The sequence below is a fragment of the Sciurus carolinensis genome, chromosome 3 (assembly GCF_902686445.1).
Source record: "Sciurus carolinensis chromosome 3, mSciCar1.2, whole genome shotgun sequence".
NCBI classification, from domain to species: domain Eukaryota; kingdom Metazoa; phylum Chordata; class Mammalia; order Rodentia; family Sciuridae; genus Sciurus; species Sciurus carolinensis.
In genome coordinates, this window is record NC_062215.1 from 54328973 (window position 1) to 54348252 (window position 19280).

The 19280-nt window shown below is 45.5% G+C and overlaps 1 protein-coding gene across 15 annotated transcripts in view; it reads left to right on the forward strand.

The window, feature by feature from the left end:
- Nucleotides 1-4778: 4778 nt before the first annotated feature.
- Mink1 (misshapen like kinase 1) overlaps nucleotides 4779-19280 on the forward strand; it is a 48470-nt gene continuing 33968 nt past the window's right edge. For 11 of the 15 annotated variants that reach the window (XM_047543434.1, XM_047543435.1, XM_047543437.1 and 8 more), the window contains exon 1: nucleotides 4780-5073. In XM_047543434.1, coding sequence (XP_047399390.1) covers nucleotides 5017-5073 — 57 coding nt within the window. In that variant the 5' untranslated portion in view covers nucleotides 4780-5016. Of the gene's footprint in view, nucleotides 5074-19280 lie in introns of all 15 variants that reach the window. The other 4 variants (XM_047543433.1, XM_047543436.1, XM_047543441.1 and 1 more) reach the window with 1 other exon arrangement.

The window sequence follows — 19280 nt, forward strand, 5'->3', positions numbered from 1 at the left end:
TGAAAAAAAAAAGAATTAAATTGAGAGGGGCTGGGAATGTGGCTCAGAGGCAGAGTTCTTGCCTGGGCTGCTTAGGACTTTGGTTTGAACCTCAGCACCTCGAAGAAAAGAAAGAGAGAAAGAAGCAAAAGAGAATTAAACCTTCCATACTCCACACTTTGCTCATTTCAAGTGTTTAGTAGCCACTTATTGCTAATGGACCGTATACTAGACAGTGCAAATATTCATCATTTCTATCACTGCACAAAGTTCTGTTGGACAGCACTGCTCAAGAGGAAAGAGAATAAAAAGCATAGTAAAGGAAAGAGGATAATACATACCAACTGAGGATGGTTTCCTCCTAGGAGGGAACACAGACAGCTTCAACTCAGTTGGTGATTTATTTTTTAAACTGAGTGGAACACACATTATGGAATATAGATACATATATATGTTTATATATATACACACATGTATATATATATATTATGGGTTTTATAAATTTTTAAAAATTCTACCAACTTTATTTATTTATTTATTTATTTATGTTTGGATTGGGGATTGAACCCAAGGTTGTTCTACCACTGAGCTACATCTCCAGCCCTTTTTATTTGTTATTTTGAGACAAGGTTTTGCCATGTTGCCCAGGCTGGACTTGAATTTGTGATCCTCCTGCCTCAGCCTTCTGAGTTGGTAGGATTACAGGTGTGGGCCACCATGCCCATTAGATTATATATACACATACATATATATTCATAACTTTTTAAAAACAACTTTATATATCTGAAATATTTCAAAATTAGAAAAAAAGTTTATCACAGGGCCCAGCATATACCCTTCATTCCACCAGTCTCAATCACCAGTATTGCAATTGGCCACAGAATCAGAAAGAAGCCAAGTGGAGTAAAGCAAGTTCAGTGAGGCTTCCTGCAAGATGAGGATGCTTGGGGGCTGATGATGGGAAGAGGAGAAAAAGTTGCCTGCCCCATTCTTTCCTTTGAGTTCAGGCCTCTGGTTCTCTCAAGAAGCCACTTTCAGCACCTGGGTTGAATCCCCAAACCAAAAAAAAAAAATCACTTCCATGCAAGAAATCCTCCTCCCACATACAGCAGTCTCTGGGTACTAATTGGCATTCTAATAATTAGCCTCATTATCAGAATTAAGTGCTTCTTTTCCTAGGGGGACCATTACCTCATAACTGCAGAGTGGGGTAGGAGGCAGTAGCTGCCCTGGGCAGGGCCAGGGTCTTGATAGGCCTCTACTTCACACTGGTAACCTGACTTCCCCTCCTTAGTCCTCAAATCTTGATTGGAAGCCAACCACCGTGTAGTGGGGGGAAGGAGAGAGCAGGAGAAGGTTTAAGAATAAAAATAATTAGTTCTATTTGGAGGGGCACCAGGGACTGAACCCAGGGGTGCTTAACCATTGACCCACAACCCCAGCCCTTGTGAGACTGGGTCTCACTAAGTTGCTTAGGGCTTCAATAAATTGCTGAGGCTGGCTTAGGGGTTGAGAGGGTGTAGGTCAGTTGCAGAGCACCTGCTTAGCATGCCTGAGATCCTGAGTTCAATCCCTAGCACCAAATAGAACAAGTCTCTAGGCTCAGCATGGAGGGAGAAGGTCCATTTCTCAAGATTGGTGGTGGACAACTAGATCTATGCAGTATTCATTTATCCTCCAAGGGTTCTGTAATTAATCTTTTGTTGTTCGTTTGGTTCTGGAGATAGAAGCCGAGCTAAACAGCCTCTCTATCCCTGAGCTGTACCCCGGCTGATCTTGTTTTTAATTCATTTATTTTTTTATGATATTTTAAAAGAGATGCTGCTTCTTTATTTTTTTCTTAAGAATTTAACCTTTATTTTATTTATTTATTTTTTAATGTGGTACTGAGGATCAAACCCAGTGCCTCACACATGCTAGGCAAGTGCTCTACCACTGAGCTACAACCCCAGCCTCTTATTTTATTTTTTGATTATGGAATCTAACCTAGGATCTCATGTATACCAGGCAAATACTTTTCTACTGAGCTTTATCCCTAGTTCTTGTCGTATATTTAATATTTCAACTTTTCTTGATGCCTGGACCATTAGTGTCTCTTTTTGTTTTTATCATGGGCAACTTAAAAATTTAAGTAGGGAATAGGATAACAAATCTTCACACATCCATGTTTATCCATGTATTCATACTCTAGCTTCAATAATTATCAGCTTGGAACCAGGTGTGGTAGCCCATGTCTCTAATCCCAGCAATTACTCTGAGGCAGGAGTATCGCAAATTGGAGGTCAGTCTCAGCAATTTAGGGAGGCCCTTAGCAATCTAGCAAGACCCCATCTCAAAATAAAAAATAGTCTGGGGGTATAACTCAGTGGTAAAGTGCACCTGGTTCAATTGCTAGTAACGACAACAACAACAAAAAGGAATTATCAAGTTGGGGCCAAACTTATTCTTTGTTCTCTTTACCCCCAGATTACTTTGCCTCTTGAGGCTTGGGTGACCGTTTATCCCATCCTTGTGACTTAGATTCATTCATTCATTCATCTGTTATTCATTAAACACTATGAGTCAGGCACTAGTAAATTTATTGAGGATCTAGTATATGCTGAGTGCTTTACATATATAATTGTGCTTTATCCTAACCTCTATTGTTACCTCTGTTTTACAGATGATTAGAATTGAACCTCAGAGAGGTAGTGATTTGCCTAAAGTGCTAACTTCAAATTCTGCGTATTTTGTTGGGTGTGGTGGTGCAGCCCTGAAATCCCAGCTACTTGTGAGGCTGAGGCAGGAGGATATAGCAAATTCCAGCCTAGGCAACTTAGATCCTAGTTCAAAATAAAAAATAAAAAAAGGACTGAGTGTGCTGCATGAGGTGGTGCATGCCTGTAATCCCAGCAGTTCAGGAGGCTGAGGCAGGAGGATCATGAGTTAGCAAGGCCCTAAGCAACACAGTGAGACCCTGTCTCTATATAAAATACAAAAAAGGACTGGGATGTGACTCAGTGGTCAAGTGCCCCTGAGTTCAATCCCCTGTACCCCCCCAAAAGGGGGAGGGGAACTGAGTATACCTATCAGTGATAGCGCATTCCTGGACTCAATCTCTAATAGGAGTGGTGGTGGGTGAGGGATGGGAGTGGAGAAATCTATGCTTTTTCTTACTTACTTATCCAATAATTTTTTTAAAGTTATCAATCGAACTTTACATGTTTATATGCAGTGCCGAGAATCAAACTCAGTGCCTCACACATGCTAGGCAAGCACTCTACCTTTCAGCTACAACCCCAGCCCCATCTAATTATCTTGACCTTGAACTACTATAGTACCTATCCAGACAACAGAAGCCTTCATTCAACTTAAGTATCTGTAAGCTCTAGCAGGTGCCAGGCCCTGTGCCCCCAACACTGACATTATTCTTGCCTTTAAGGAGATTCAACAGACACCTACAACTCAAAAGTCTTAAATTTAAAGGGTTTAAGCCAGGTAGCTAAAACAGAAGAGCCAAACTCAGTGGGTTAAGAGAGCCTCAAGAGAGGTGATTTAAACTTCCAGATATGCTAAGGATTCAGACAAAAAGTGGTTCAGCTCTTTTCCAAGGACCTTTTTTCAAATTCTAAGTGATTTTTTTTTCTCCTAGTTCTGGGGATTTAACTCAGTGAAATTCTGCCACCGAGTTACATTTTGAGACAGGGTTTCACTAAATTGTTGAGGCTAGCCTGGAACTTGAGATCCTCCGTCTCAGTCTCTCAAGTAGCTGGGATTACAGCCCAGTGCTACCCGCCAGGCTCCTAAGTGATGTTTATATTAAGGCTGCTGGGGTCTTTCAGAGCTAGTATTAGTGCTGGATGAGATCTTGAGACTCACAGACTTCCCTCTCATCTTTGCAATGAAAGAAAAGCTAGGGAAGCAAAGTTACTAGCTCAAGGTCACAAAGCAAATTAGTCAGTGGCAGAATGTGACTCCCTGTTCTTATACAGCAGTATCCTTCAGTGAGGTTAATGACTGGGGGGTGCTGTGCTAACCTGGTTAGATCTCAGGTGACCTGAGCAAGATTTGAAGGGCTTGGACGTTTTCTTCCTTTTTCTCTTTTGCTACTGGCGATTCCAGTGATCAATGAATAGTGCTGGAACAGTTCTCTTGTGCAGAACACTTTAAGAGAGGTGCAGAGATACAGGTCTGTAGTGGGATTCCCTGTGCTGAGATCTGAGACTCCCCTCCTCTCCCCTCTTCACTCTAGCTGGGGAACAGAGTAAACGGCATTCCCGAGGCCGCCAGTGCCCGCTCCACCCACAACTCCCACGTGGTTTCTCCAGCCAAGTTCTCACGGAGAGGCCCCTCCCTCAGCGGCTCCACAGTTGCCATGGCAATTGGGTGGGTGGACAGCCCGTCCTATCTAGAGGCCACCCAGCCCTCGCGTGGGGAGTTACCATAACAACCCCCAAAGTAATAGAGGGGGCTGGGTCCCGCCTCCCTTCCCCCGCAAATAAAGAGGTGGGTGGCTTGATTGGCAGCTGGGCACACGAAAGGAGGGAAAGGGAAGGAAAGGCGTCAAAAGAGATCTAGGAAGGAAACAGAAGGGTAAAAAATGGGGAAAGGGAAGAAAAGGTGTGTGCGCAGGCGCACCCGCTGGTGGGCGCGCTCTGCGGCCGCCGCCCACTTCTTTCAAGCCAGGCTCGCGCGGTCACTTAGTCCTGGTGCGCGCCTTTCGTCTGCTCGACTGCGCCTGCGCGCAGGTGTCGGCGCCTAGGGGGAGGGGGAACCCGGCGCGCTCGCGTCACGTTCCCTCTTCCACCCTCCCGGGGCACCGCCGCTCCGCGCCTGCGCAAGAGAGTCGGGAGGCTCGGGTTGCAGGCTCCGGGGCGATTGCTCCTGTCAGTCGGTGGGTCGGTCCTCCCGCCGGCCCTCCCCCATCCGCGTTCTCCCGGGGAGGCGCGGTGGAGTCCGCCCCCAGGGTCCCCCGATGGGGGAGAAGCGGCGACGGCGGCAGTGGAATAACCGAGCCGGAGCGTGAGCGGCCCCGGGGCCCCGTTCCCCGCGGAGGCCATGGGCGACCCAGCCCCCGCCCGCAGCCTGGACGACATCGACCTGTCCGCCCTGCGGGTGAGCGCGCCGCCCCCAGCCTCGCCCTGGTTACTGTCCTCGCCGCGAGGGTGGGAGCGTGGTGGCTGCACGCTTCACGTGCTTCCCTGGCGTCCCCCTCCACCAGCCCGGTTCCTCTCTGCGACCCCTGCCCCTTTCCCGGGCTTCCGCCGCTGCTGGGCCCCCGCCCTCTGCTCTCCTTCTTGCTCCACTCGCTGCAGATTCTGGGAGCCAGTTTGGTCCCCACCCTGTGGTGCCCCGCCCCCACACTTCCCTGCCACCCCTACCCTCTGGAATTCGGTTCCCCCTTCTTCCAGGGTATTCGAGAGTCACCACTGAATTTCCTAAACCTCGTCCCTCTTCATCACCTGCATAGTCTTTATTATGGCTCCTCACCTCTTGGCCCTCTTTACACCCTTGCTATTACTCAAATCTCTTTCCTCCCCCTTTTCTTCCTCGGCTTCTCCAATTTTGACTTTGCAACTGCCTTGACAGCCTCCCCCTCATCCTTCTCTCTCTTCCTCGCCCACCCCTGAATTGCAACTCTTCCCTGGTCGGCATTTCGCCCTCCCCACTCCACCCCACACCTCCTACGGTCTCCCTCAACCCCACGTTCAGTTTTCCCTGTCCCTTGTCTCGGGTTTCAAGTGCAGCAGTTCAGATCCAGGCATTTCCGGTCTCGGGGTCCCTGAATATTACATTACCAACTCTGCAGCGGTGTGGGGCCGGGAAGATAGACAAGTGCACTGGAGGAGGAGGGGAAGCATTTATTCCCTTCAGAAACTCTAGCACGGGCTGGGAAGAGGATGTTTACATATATGTACACACAAAAAACACATGCTGCATTTGATCAGTCTGGAGGTCTGGAAAAGCAGTGGGGGTAGATGCAATGATGATATCTCAAGGGAGGAACTAATTAGGAAAGGGGTTTAGAAGAAACAAATGCAGCAGGAATTTCTTCAAAATACCTTTCTATTGTCCCCGCGTGGGGAATTTACTTATTCTCCTTTAGGAGCTTTTAGCAGCAGCATGTTTTCTACAGCTGGGAGCTTTGGCTTAAGGGCAATGTAGTGATTTCAAGGTGAACACTTCAGGCTGTCACCCAGGTGGTGTTTTGATCCATTGCCCTTCCAACTTTCTCAACAGATCAAGGTACAGGGAGAGCAGGGTTTTGCATCTCTAGGTGAGCTTCTCAGGAGGTCCCTATTCACATTGTCTTTTGGCTTTTGAGTTAGCTAGGGAACATGGCCAGGAATGGGAAAAGGCGGTCAGCCACCCAGGTGCCCCGGATATGACTGGAGGGAAGAGAGGAATTGAAGAGAGCAGAGTCATGTTGTTAATTGGGTTTCTCTAGGTGACACAGTTTTTTCTTGCCATTCAGGTCATAATTTATTTGATGCAATGTTGGGCTATAAAACATGACTTGCTGGAGATAAGATGATAAGTTGCTGGGAAGACAGACCAAGCATTGGATTTATGTGTGTGTTGATGGGGAGAGGGTCTGAAGACTTTAGGAGGTCAGCTCAGCTAGGGTTTAAACTGGGGTGCTCAAGTCAGTTGGAATGTAAGATGGGAATCAGGCTGTGAGTAAAATTCCCTTAATGTGGTCCATACTGGGATGAACCCCACCTTCCTGGCTCGCTTTGGTTGTTGATTAACTCTGACCACAGGTTCTATGACTCTGGTTACTGAAATATAATTACAAAATGGGTGGGTCCAAACCATGACCTTGGATTTGGACCTCCTGGGACTCTACTTGGGCTTCTCTTTCCTTTTAGCTCTCTGGTAGATTGGCCTAGACCCTCAACCTGAGATTTCCAGCAATTTTGCAAATACTCTCTGAGTTTGGATGTGGTATTTCCCTTCTGGACTTCCCTGCTTGAAGCAATGTTAATATTCTTCCTCAATAACCCCTTGCCTTATTCTCCTCTTCTTTCCCTCAAGAGAGGTGGGTGTCTGCTCTTGGTGCTTGTCTGTCCTGCCTTGTGCGTCTGAAGAAAGCTTTCCATGTCCCTCTGTACCAGCTCAGCTCTCCAAGGCTTGAGGGAGAACTGTACTTTCTTTGAAATAGAATTGGAGAGGGCCTGTATTTTCCTTGCTGCTGATCTTTTCTCAGTGCATGTCCCCTCCACTGTACCTCAGAGCTGCCATGGCTCTGTCAAGCAACCGGCTCAGTTATCACCTGTTCTGTTCCTATCTTTTTCCAGAGAAAAATGGTAACCTGGAGTACTGGCAGTAAAGGATGTCTCTCTTGACTTACATGACCATGTTTTGGTGGCTGGGGTCAGGGGTGGCAGAGGAACATACTCAGCATTTGGAAGCTGGTCTTAAAGAGCTTAAGGTGTCTCTCCCCTCTTGTTTCAAGATAAGGCCTGCTGTTCAGCTGGTGATGAGAGTTAATGGTCTCATAGTAGGGTAGACTGAATTGTATTAATCTCTTAGCCATGCGTGAAGTGGCCAGATGGACCTGCTCTTTGTAATTGTAGCCACACTGACTTCTTTTTTTTTTTTTTTTTTTTTTTTTTAATACCAGGAATTGAACCCAGAGGTGATTTACCACTGAGCCACATCCCCAACCCTTTTTTTTTTTCGGTACCAGGGATTGAACTCAGGGGCCCTTGACCACTGAGCCATAGCTCCAGCCCTATTTTGTATTCTATTTACAGTCAGAGTCTCACTGAGTTGCTTAGTGCCTCACTTTTGCAGAGGCTGGATTTGAATTCTTGATCCTCCTGTTTCAACCTCCTGAGCTGCTGGGATTACAGGCATGTGACCATACTGACTTTTTTGAGGGTCTGTTTCTCCATTAGCATGGTAGTAGCATGGTATGGTAGAGAGACTTGTGGGGTCTAGAATTGCATTACTGTGTTCAAGACCTGGCTGCTTCACTTCCTGTATAACCTGGACCTCAGGCCCACTTTATTCTTACTCCCCTTACTTCAGACTCTGCAAAGAACCTTACATTTTCTCTTCTATATGGTGGGAATGGTGATTGTACTGAACTTAGTGTTATCGAGGATTAAGTGAAATGCTGCACATTAAGAACTTGTCCACTTCCTGGCACATATGTGTGGTGGCCCTTATTACTGCTAAGAATCAGAGACGTCTTCCAGGACAACTTTGTCTAAAATAGCACTCCCTTCCCTGCTTTATTTTTATATAAAATTTTACATAGCATTCCCTTAGTCTGCTTTATCTTTCTTTGTAGTATTTATCACCAGCTGACATAGATTTATTTCTGTCAACCACGACTGAAATGCAAATTTAGGCCAGAGAATCAGCTTAGTGGCAGAGTGCCTGCTTAGTATGCGCAAAGTCCTGGGTTCGATCCCCAGGATCATAAAAATAAAATGAAATGCAGGTCCAGTGAAAGCTAGAATTTTGAGTGTTGTGTTCATTTTTATATCCCAGTGCCTAGAACAGTGTTTTGCACACAGTGGGGCACAGATGCTTGTTGAATGTGTGTGTGTTCTAACAAGTGAAAGCTCTTAGCACAGTGCTTGCTTAGAGAAAGTGTTCAGTAATGGTTGTTTGGCTTCCTTTTCCCCTCATTTATGTATACACATGATTGAGACTATATCCTTTCTGAGATGCTTTTGGAATCAGACCTGGTCTTGGGATAAATAGAATTCTGGATGCCTCCAATTGAGTGGTGGTCCTTGAAATAACGTTAGGATCATCCAAGAGAAAATTTGGGTTTCTTTTTCAAACCTTCTTTCTCTGAGTCCAAGTTCGGTTAGTTTCAGAAGAACTTCTGGCTTGGAACTCTTGGCTTCTACCAAAGGATGAAATATGAGTGGAAGTGAATGGGACAAGGACAGAAAGACCCCAGGCTGACCACTTTGCTTTTCCACATCACTGCTTTTGTTTGACCCACTTCATAAATCAAACAGCTTCTCTTTACTATCCAGCCAACTAGAAGTTTTAGACTGCAGTGTCCTTGAGACTATGAAGCTGGGCTCAGTGTTGCTATATTGAAATAATATGGAGCACATTCAAGAAGGACTTGTTGCGAGGTGGTAGTTGCTGACAGAGATGTTCTTTTTCAAATGATTTTTTGTTGTTGGGGCTGTTCTCTGGAAAAGTCTCTTCCCCTTCCTTGTCTTCTCATGTGGCTGTGGAGCCAGCACCACTTGGAAAGCTAGCAGTTCTGGGCATGTATTTCTAGGCTGCCGATCAGTGTGGAACTGCTGCTGTGTTCTGATGTGCTAGCTGTCCAAACGTTGACAACAGATGCTGTGGGCAAGGGAATGGGAAGACTGACCTCCTACAGCAGAGAAAGGGTGTTTCCTGACTTTTTTTCCTAGAAAACTGCACATGGGGGTGGTGCCATTTAGGGAGCTTGTGGCATTTGAAGTGAAATGAAGTGATGCTTGGGCCAAACACTGGAAGAAAGATTACAGAGAACTTTGCTGGAATTAGATATTGCAGCCATTCTCCAGTTAAGAGACATCACCACCCTATTATGCTGTGGGATAGGACAGATACCACAGCCCTTAGCAATACATACAGAGGAGGTTCTTCGGGAAAGTGAGGTTTTGACAGTTTATAGTAAGAGGGTCAGCAAGAGAGCCAGCTTATCCACCCCTTTATTCTTGCCCCAAGAGTTAAGTCAACATGATGTTGTATAGAATCCCAATATCAAATCTTGCCTCCATTTCCTTCGAGTTGTGAACTGTGTGCCTATGACATAGATGGGCTATGTAGAATATCTTCGTTTGTCACATAGGGGACAAGATGGCAGAAAGTGTGCTACTGCTCTCAACAGGTTTGGGTTCTAGCATAGGTCTGTAAATCAGGAATGTGGTAACCTCTTAACACAGCAATAAATAATAATGTGGGACCTGAGAGTCTGCCCACTGAACTTTTCTGTCTTCAGGTAAAGTTGTACCAGAGAAAGTTATCAGTACCTACATCATTCTGTCACCAAGCATTGTCAGTTTAGTGTTGAGAACAAGGTTCTAGATCCTACAAGAAGGTATGAAATTGTGCTTAGTTGTTTAACCAGAACTTTGGGAGCATCCATCTAAGAAATGCCTTTGCAAGCTCAGGCTCCTTTTTCTTTTTTCCTTCCTTTCTTTTTTCTCATAGGGTCTTACGTTGCCCAGACTGGCCTTAAACTCTTGGGCTCAGGTGATCCTTCTGTCTTCCAAACCTTTCAAGTATCTGGGACTACATGTGCACACCACTGTACCCAGTTAGTCTCCATTTTTCTTTTTTTTTCTTTTTTTTTTTGCGGTACTGGGGATCAAACTCAGGGCCTTGTGCTTGCAGGGCAAGCACTCTACCAGCTGAGCTATCTCCCCAGCCCCTCCATTTTTCTTAACTGTTAGTGCTTTCCTCAATATCTTAGTACTGTCAAGGTTGGGACATGTGTGTTAAATCTGATTGCTGTGAATTACACACATTTGTCATTGTCCCATGTTAGTGGTAAGTCATTCTGAAATCTGGTATTCAGTCCTACCCTCCTCAACACCCACTTTTACCTCTCTCCTTTTCAGTTTCTTCTTTCCTAGGTTGAAGAAATAGAACAAAAAGTAATCAAGTTAATAAGTCAACTCTGAAACTGCCCCCAACCCCGTGGTGCTGGGGATTGAACCCAGGCCTTGTGCATGCAGGGTAAGCACTCTACCAACTGAGCTATATCTTACTCAGTCTCTGAAGCATTTCCTGAATGCCCACCAACTGTAGGAAAATACATAAACATGGTTTGGTAGAAGACTTGGACCTTGTCCACACCTCCCATTCATTCTTTCCTATTTTCAGTTCTTGCCATTTCCTCCCAGCCAGCCAGTCCTTAACTTGAGTCTGGGATTCTCCCATCTATAGAAAGCTCCTCTAGTGGTTAATCAAAAAGGTACTTAGTCTCTTTGTTCTTCCTTAAGATAAGAAATAACATACTGTAGTTGGAATTATAAGTAACCTAAAGCTGATTTAAAGTATAGAGGATAATATGTATAGATTCTATGCAAATATGACACCCGGCTTAACTCCAGTCTTAACTTCCAAAAGAATGTCTTGTGAACCTTGTGAAAATAAGAGTTTGTTTCAAAAGGTAAGGCCATGTTCCAGTCTTGGTAGTATAGCCTGTAATCCCAGTACTCAGGAGGCTGAGTTGGGAGAATTGCAAGTTCCAGGACAGATGGGACAATTTAGCAAGACCCTATCTCAAAATAAAGAGGATTGGAGATGTAGCTCAGTGGTAGAGTACTCCTGGGTTCAATCCCCAGTACTACAAAAAAAAAAAGAAAGAAAGAAAGAAAGAAAAGAAAAGAAAAAGCATATATGTGGAAAGGGCATATGACTTTATGACTCTCACATTTATTTATTGGGGGAGAGTCTCTACATCCAGGGTCTGTGGACACACATGTGGCTCTGCAGAAGATGGGGGAGTGTGCTTTTATCCTCTGGAGTTTGATGTTATTAGCCTGTGTGGTGGCTAAGTGGTGACAAGGGTTTGGAATAGGTAAGTCAGTCTTCCAGAAATAAGAACTAGTAGGCCCAGGCTTGGGCTTAGCACTTGTGGTCTGTGGTAAATGGGATTCTTCCTAACATTAGATAGTGTATATAAATAGTTGAGAGTCTCAATTTATATTGCATACAAGTAAAGGATGAGTGGGGTGTGTAGGGGGAGTGTTACTGATTTTGCATGTTTGAATCGAAAAAGGGTTGGGGAAGCCACAAGTCTTGGGCTTGATACAGGAGCTAGACTCCAGGACCAGCTTGAATGTCAGGTGGTTGGTGGTGTAGAGGATGGTGGGATGGGCTATGAGCAGTTTGGGTGGCACAGCGTGTGGGAGGAGCCTGAGAGGCTGGAGGAAGATGAATGGAGGAGATAGGGACTCTTTGCCTAAGGAAAGTGGAGGTGGTTGGTGAGCGAAGGGATCAGAGACCTTTGGCAGGGGAGGTAGTTAAGACACGAGACTCACCTGAGTTCATGTCACCAGAGCAGGAGACTGTCAGGGCCAGAGATGACAGGTGAAGTGGGGGGTTTCTGTAGTCATACCTGGGAACCCCACCACTCAGCATGTGGCAGTAAATGCTCTTGGTTCCATTTGGGCACCTCTGCTTTGCCTTCGGGACAAAAGGCCTCTGTAATGCAGGCCTGATAAAAGCTGGTCTTCTGCGGCAGAATGGAAAATTTCTCACACCCTCTTCTACTGAGGGATCATTTGAGGATGGGACTTGAAGGGGTTGGGTTCCTGAAATTCTCCTGGAACCAAAGGTTAGAGGAGTTTTTCCAGACAGTGGTCCTTGCAGGGACAGACTGAGAATCAGAAAGACTGAGTGAAGAAAATTCCACTTTCCTTCAAGAACCACCTCAACTTCTGTTTTTTTCCACAATACTTCCTCTGATGATGCCAGTCCTTATCGGACAACCTTATCCGCTTCCTTATAGATCTATGATTTAATTTGATTATATGTTCATGTATTTATAGGTGTGTGTGTGTGTGTGTGTGTGTGTGTGTGTGTGTATGTGTGTGTGTGTATACTATGATACTGGGGATGGAATCCAGGGGCACCCTACCACCCAGCTACATCTCCAGCCCGTTTTATTTAGTTATTTTTAACCTTTGAGACAGGGTCTTGCTTAGTTGCTTAGGGCCTTGCTAAGTTGCTGAGGTATTAGCTCTAACTGGTAATCCTCCTGCCTCAGCCACCCGAGTTCCTGAGATTACAGGCACATGACACCATGCCCAGCTCATTGCTTTATATTGAACAGTGTTTTATGGTCTTATTTTCCCTACCACTTCCTTGTGTACAGGGACTATGCTCCATTATTTCCTATTGATCCCATGCCTATAAAACTACTGAGTATATAATAGTAGTTCAGTAATTGCTTGGTAAGGTACAGATCTGAGAAACTTGTGCTTTCCTATTAGTGTCAATTCATAAGCCATAAAGGGTGTCTAGTATATGCTGGACCCTGTGGGACACAAAACAATACAAGTATGTACTCCATGGTCCTCAACCACTTTGGCTCTGTCCATGTGTTTAGAAAATGTTGGGAATGGAGTTTAACTGTCACTATGTTTTGGGAGCACTACTGGCACTTAGTATGTGGGGATCATGGATATTAACCATCCTGCAATCTTGAAAACAGTACATTGGAGAATTGTTTTTCCACTCAGTGGTCCTTGCAACCACTAGAGCCCTGGTGAACTGGTTATGGGTTTGGTAGAGGTCAGAGGAAGGACTAGACAGGTTTCTTTTGTGAAGTAGGAAGTACTTCTGTGTTCCCTTATTTACTTCTTTCTGGGTAGAGAGAGGAAAATACAGGGCTCTAAAATTATTTTAGTGCATGGCACATATCTCTTAGACTAACAGCTTTTATTTGTCTGCCAGCACACCTCTGAAGGTAAAAGCGGGTAGGCTTCAAGCCAGACTGTAAGGAAGATTTTCATGTTCTCTCTTCATCACCCACCCACTCTTTCTTTCAAGGCACATTTGTAAGAAAGTGGCTGAAGCATGCAGTAGTTGGGCTTTCATTCTGAGTGGCTCAGGAAGGAGTCTTCGAGAAAACAGCTGCACAGGGCACCCCAAAGTCTAAGCATTGTGAGGCAGAGGTAGGCATGTGTGCAGTGCTTGAGACAGGGGCTTGCATGTTTGTCTTCTCTCATGTCCTATGGCTGTCTCCTTGAAGACAGAGGTGAAGAATGATTGTCATCGCACAAATTGTGGGGGAGTGACCAGAGAGTAGAAGGCACCTTGTCATAGTGTATCCCTTGAGGGTGGGGAGTGGTGGACGCAGAGCCGCTGAGCAGAGGAGCTGAAGTGGTGCAGCAGAGCTGCCATCCCACCTCGCGTTTCAGGATCCAAGCGAAGAGAAGGGACGGAACTTGACAGATGCCTGACCTTGCCTAGCCGAGGTTCAGAGAAGCTGGAGAAGCTTCTCCGACCTTAACAGAGTCATTCCTCACCCTGGAAACTACCATGGGCCCACATGTGAAAGCAAGGTGGAGGGAACAGGCAGTGTGTGGACCAGATTGTGTGGTTCTGTCCTTTCGGTCTTCTCTTGTGAACCCTTCTTTTTTTCTCTTCAGTTCAGAACAATAATTGCTTTGATACAAGTCACTTATATTTTAATGTGGATTCATTTCAGAAGGGAGTTTTGGGGGTTGGAATAGGAACAACAGGGAGCAGTTACTATGCAGTAGTTTCTTTGCTTATGTAATCTCATTATCCTTCACAATAACCCTTTGAGGTAGATGATTATCCGCCTTTTCAACATGAAGAAACCAAGGTTTAGAGAAGTTACTTGGAAATTAGATAATTTGCCCGAGGTTGGACAGCCAGTAAGTGGCAGGGCCAAGATTCAGACTCAGGTCTGACTCACCGCAGAACCTGATCTTCTGTTCACCTCGGGAGTGTGGGTGGGCCGGGGGGCAGTGTATAGCCAGCATGCTGCTCCATGTGCAATCAGTGCTGCTCTCTGCTTGCTTGAATTACAAATGTGTAATATTTTTGTGACCTCTGATAAACAGGCTTTGTGGACTTGATGAGGGCCTTAAACTGTCCATAATGTTTCTTATAAAGTACATGGAGACTTTTGGAATGTGACCCACTTCCTGGATTAGAAACAGTCTATTTGAGAAATCCTTTCTGCCCTCCAGGAGCAGATCTGGTCTAGATCTGTGTTTTAGTGGAGGACAGGTTTTATTTGTATACCTGGTAAAGTTTTGAGGGTAGGAGAGAGTAAAGGACTTTAGCCTGAGCCTTTGGGAATTGTGAGGAGGTTGGCATTATATGGCACATGCTGGGAAAACAAAGCTTCGTGGGGTCTGTGCCCAGAACTGATGGGGATTTCTGAATGTTGGGCCACTGGACAGAGCACTCGAATGACAGGAAGAGAAAGACATGCAAAAAAATGCAGAAGATTTAGTCTGGAGGAAAGAGTTGAATAATTCAAAAGAAGGCCTGTTCTTCAGAGGGAAGAGGGGAAGACTGTCTCATTTCCTCCCACTGCTTTTTAAAAAAATCTTTTTTATTATGGTTAAGTATACATAACATCAGACTTACCATTTTAACCATTTTTAAAGGTACAGTTCTGTGGCATCAAGTATATTCACATTGTTGTGCTATTGTTGCCACCGTCCATCTCCAAAACTTTTTCATCTTTCTCATGAAAAGTAACTCTCTATACCCTGCTCCCCCAACCCCTGCCAACCACCCACCACTCTACAGCTCTGTGTATGCAGAGTGGAGAAGAGGGCCAGCCATAGCAGGTACTTAATATCTGTGGAGTCAGGTGAGGTGAACTGAGAAGTCCATGTGTCATAAGCCAGCCCAGAGCACTACCCTCCCTCCTGGCTCCGAGGTGGTAGGCATAGAGGCTTAAATGAAATGACTGCGTGGAATCACAAGAGGTTTGGGCAGTAGAGAGAGAAGAGTTTCTCTTTTATTCAGCTTACTTTCTGACTCCATTGTGTTTTTATCTGTCACCTTGCTTGTTCTCAATCTCTTTATCTCATCCTGGGGCTCTGGGGGCAGGTGCTAGAGGAAGTTGGAAGGAAGGTCATTTAGAGGATGAAGATAATAAGATTTAACAGCCTTTCTGTAATTGTGTGTGAGGGGGTAAGTGTGTCAAAGGGAAAGTTTAAAGCCAGGTTAGGCTCCTTATCCCTCTGTAGTATCCCACAGTCCTGGACAGACCCAAAGCATAACCTGGAAGTGAGTGGATGTCTTAGGATAGATGTGATCTATTTGGTATTCTTTCCTTGTCCCTGTCATTTAGTTTTTTCTTTGACCTTCAGGGGGGAAAGGGGAAAGGAGGAGAGACAGACTTGGTTGTCAAGTGAACCAGGAAGAATGGAGGAGAGGAGGGCAGCAGAGCCCCTTGTCTTTGAGAGGCCTACCTTAAAGGTCAAAATCCAGGCACCAAGTCCTCTTAAGTGTGGTAGGTTGGGGTGTTATCTCAGGGTGCCCTGGTCAGGACTGTGCCCCTACATTACCAGGCAAAAGCCTGCAGCACAAAGACCTCTGCATTTCTTCCAAAGAGTGAAGGACGGAGGGAAAGCTAGTGAACTCGTAATGCCTTTGTCTCCTCTGCATGACCTTAGAGGAGGCTATGTGTGTTCAACACAACCTTCCAGGGCTGCCAGTACTGAATGGCCCATCCAACCACAGTTTCTCTCTGCAATCTAAAGCCTCCATTTTTCTTAGATTGAGCCAGGTATCAATTGATGCCACTTGTTTTCCTTGGGTTGAGCCTGGTCTACTCAACTCTAGTGCTCAACGTTTGAATAAAGGAATGTTCCAGTTGTTGACTCCTGGAAACTCTGTCTTCCTTAGGTGTCATCAGATAGTCTGGCATTATACATTGCCTGGATGTTGTTGTCATCATCATTAATAAAAGTAAAAAGTGACTTGAGTGCTTGTGCCTAGAGCAGACACGGGGGTTGGGCATTTTACATTTTAGAAGGTGCCAGGAGTAGGCTAACTTCCCAGAGCTAGTTAGAGCTGACTTTGGTACTCTTGTGCTTAGTTAATGTGCTGGATTGCCTGGTCCTCACCAGAAATGTACTCTGGTGTGTGATGGTTGTCCTGGGGTCCCAGGTGTAACCTTTGCAGATTAGGTATGTTTTAGAGGTTAACAACTTGTAACTACCCAGATCTGCTGCCCTGGCCTCAGGATGCCTTGGGTAAAATTGTTGTCTCTATTGAGCTCCTACTTGAGAATCCTGCTGATAGGAGGGGCTGTGCAGCTTGGTTTAACTGCCTTTGAGCAATGTGATCCATGAAGTGAGCATGACATTAGGACCTGGGAGACCTGGTTCTAGTTTCCATTCCATTTCTAGTTCACATCTCTCTGGGACTTGGTTTCCTCACCAAAAAAACAAGGGTGTAGGAACTCTGTGGCTTTTAATCGGAGGTGCAATCAGAACCACTGTGGTAGCCTTTGAAACCTACATATACCAGGGACCTGCCCCTGGAGGTGATTCAGTCCCCCCAGGGTGGGGCCCTGGTGTGTGTGTGCTTTCCCAGTAAGCCAGTGTGATTTCCCTAAGTTCCCTTCAGACCCAGGAGCCCTTCTTTTGTCCCTTCCTGCCCCAAAATCTGAGTGACTGTTTGTTCTCAACAGACTTAAATATACCAGTAGATCAGATGTGGGATTTGCAATGTTCTGTATGCAAGGAAAGGTATTCCTATGAGTTGGTGACTGTGTTAAGCCGGGTGAAGCAGTTGGGAGAGATTGATAGGGGGTTGGGAGTGGTGGTCAGTGTGGACTGGTGGTTCAGAGCTGGTTGAGGAGACATCAGTTTCCACTGTGGAGATCTCAGCGAGGGCACAGTGTGGGAGAGTGGGCACGGGGCCAAGCATTTGTGGGAAGGACACATATGACCTTCAGAATATGTATACTCCAAAGACTATTTCCTGTCCTTTAGTGCTAAAGAGGAAGAACAGTAGGAACCAAGTGAGACTGACTTGGGAAGAGAGAATTTTCACTTGTTTTTTTGTTTTTTTGTTTTTTGTTTTTTTTTGAGATTGAGGGGATTGGGGAGTTGGAATAGGTGGAGCCTTTCAGCAGTGTAGACCTTGGAGACTTGGATTCAGATCCCAGTTCTGCTACTTACTGTGTGATCTTTGACAAGTAATCAGTATCCCTGTGCCTCATTTTTGTCCTTTGTAAAGTGAAGATAACAAGACCCACCTAATAAGGTTTTTGAGAGGATTAAATAAAAGCCATGGGAAGTGCTTCCTTTAGCAAATGCTCATTAGATAGGTCGTTGCTGCAACTTCTCTGTTGAAGAAAGTACCCAGAAAGGGTGTCTCCTGGGGTTCTGTTAACATTCTTCTCTGGATTTACTGTTTTGTTTAAGAAAGAGAAAACCACTTGGTTTATTGATTTCAATCTTAATGGCTGTGGTGAGTCACAGTCCCAGGTGCAGGTCTGGAATTCTATGAGCCTGACTCCCCTTGCCCTGTCCTAGAGCCTTCTGCCATCTCCTGAAAGTCTTCCAGCATCACTGGAAGAAAGAATGACTTGGAAATCCTCTGTCCTGACATGAAACTCCTGTTTGTCCTGCTGACTGAGTCAGGAATTCTGGCAATCACTGGGCAGTTCCTCTGGCCCTGCTTTGTGTGAAAACTCTGTACCCACCCAGAGGAAGTACTCAGATGGTGGGGGTTGGGAGGACTGTGCCTCACCCCTGGGGATATTCTGATGGGGATAGGCTTGGGATGTGAGAAATAGGATGTGAGAAATAAGACATTAGTACAAACATGTCTAAAGAGTGTTGTCGAATGCCCAGATTCAGGGCTGGGCTTGGCTCCTCCACTGCCTGGAGACTGAGCCTCTCTCCTGCCTTAGAGCCCTTAGGCCCTCCCTGCCACTGGCCTTTGGTTAATTCTTACTTATCCTTAAATATCACTTCCTTAGCAGACCTTTCCAGGCCCCCTTCGCCATGAACCTCCCTTTAATCTTTCCAATAGTACTCAGTACTTTCAATTTTTCACAGTTGTGTAATTGTGGGGTTTTGTGGGTTTTCTTTTCTTTCTCTTTTTTCTTTTTTTTTTTTTTTTTTTTTTTGTGGTACTAGACATTGAACCTAGGGCCTCCACATGTTAGGCAAGCACTCTACCATTGAGATACATCCCTAGTGTCTTCTTTATTTATATATATATATTTTTTGAGACACAATCTGACTAAATCGCCCAGACTGGCTTCAAACTTGCAAACTTCCTGTCTTAGCCTCCAAGTATCTGGGATTACAGGTATGCACCACCACACCCAGCTGATTGTGTCCTCCTTTAATCTCTGCTTCCTTGACTAGACTATAAGGATCATGGAGGAAAGGGTTATTTCTATTTTGTTCGGTGCCTACCCTATTATCTAGCAGAGCCTGGCACATGGCAGGTACTCAGTTGTTCATTGAATGAATGCATGAACTGGTTCAACAGACCTTCAGAGTTGGCATTGAAGAAATCAGAGAGGGTTTCTTAGGAGGAGAAAGAGCAGAGACAGGACTGGCGAAAAGTTGGTTGAACATGCTTGCTCCATCCTGCTGATCAGGAAGTTGTTCCTCCTGTCTCACCTACATCTCTTGAACTGTAATTTATTCTGGGTTGGTTCTTGGCAGAGCCAGAGAATATCTGGTCTCCACACTGTGGGGAGTAACCTTGGCCTTCCTTTTGAAGTCCATGATTCAGACCATCTTGCCGGCCCCACCCTCCACCCTCTCTTCTTCCAACTAACTCAGCTTTGCACCTCTGTGCTTCCCCCTTTT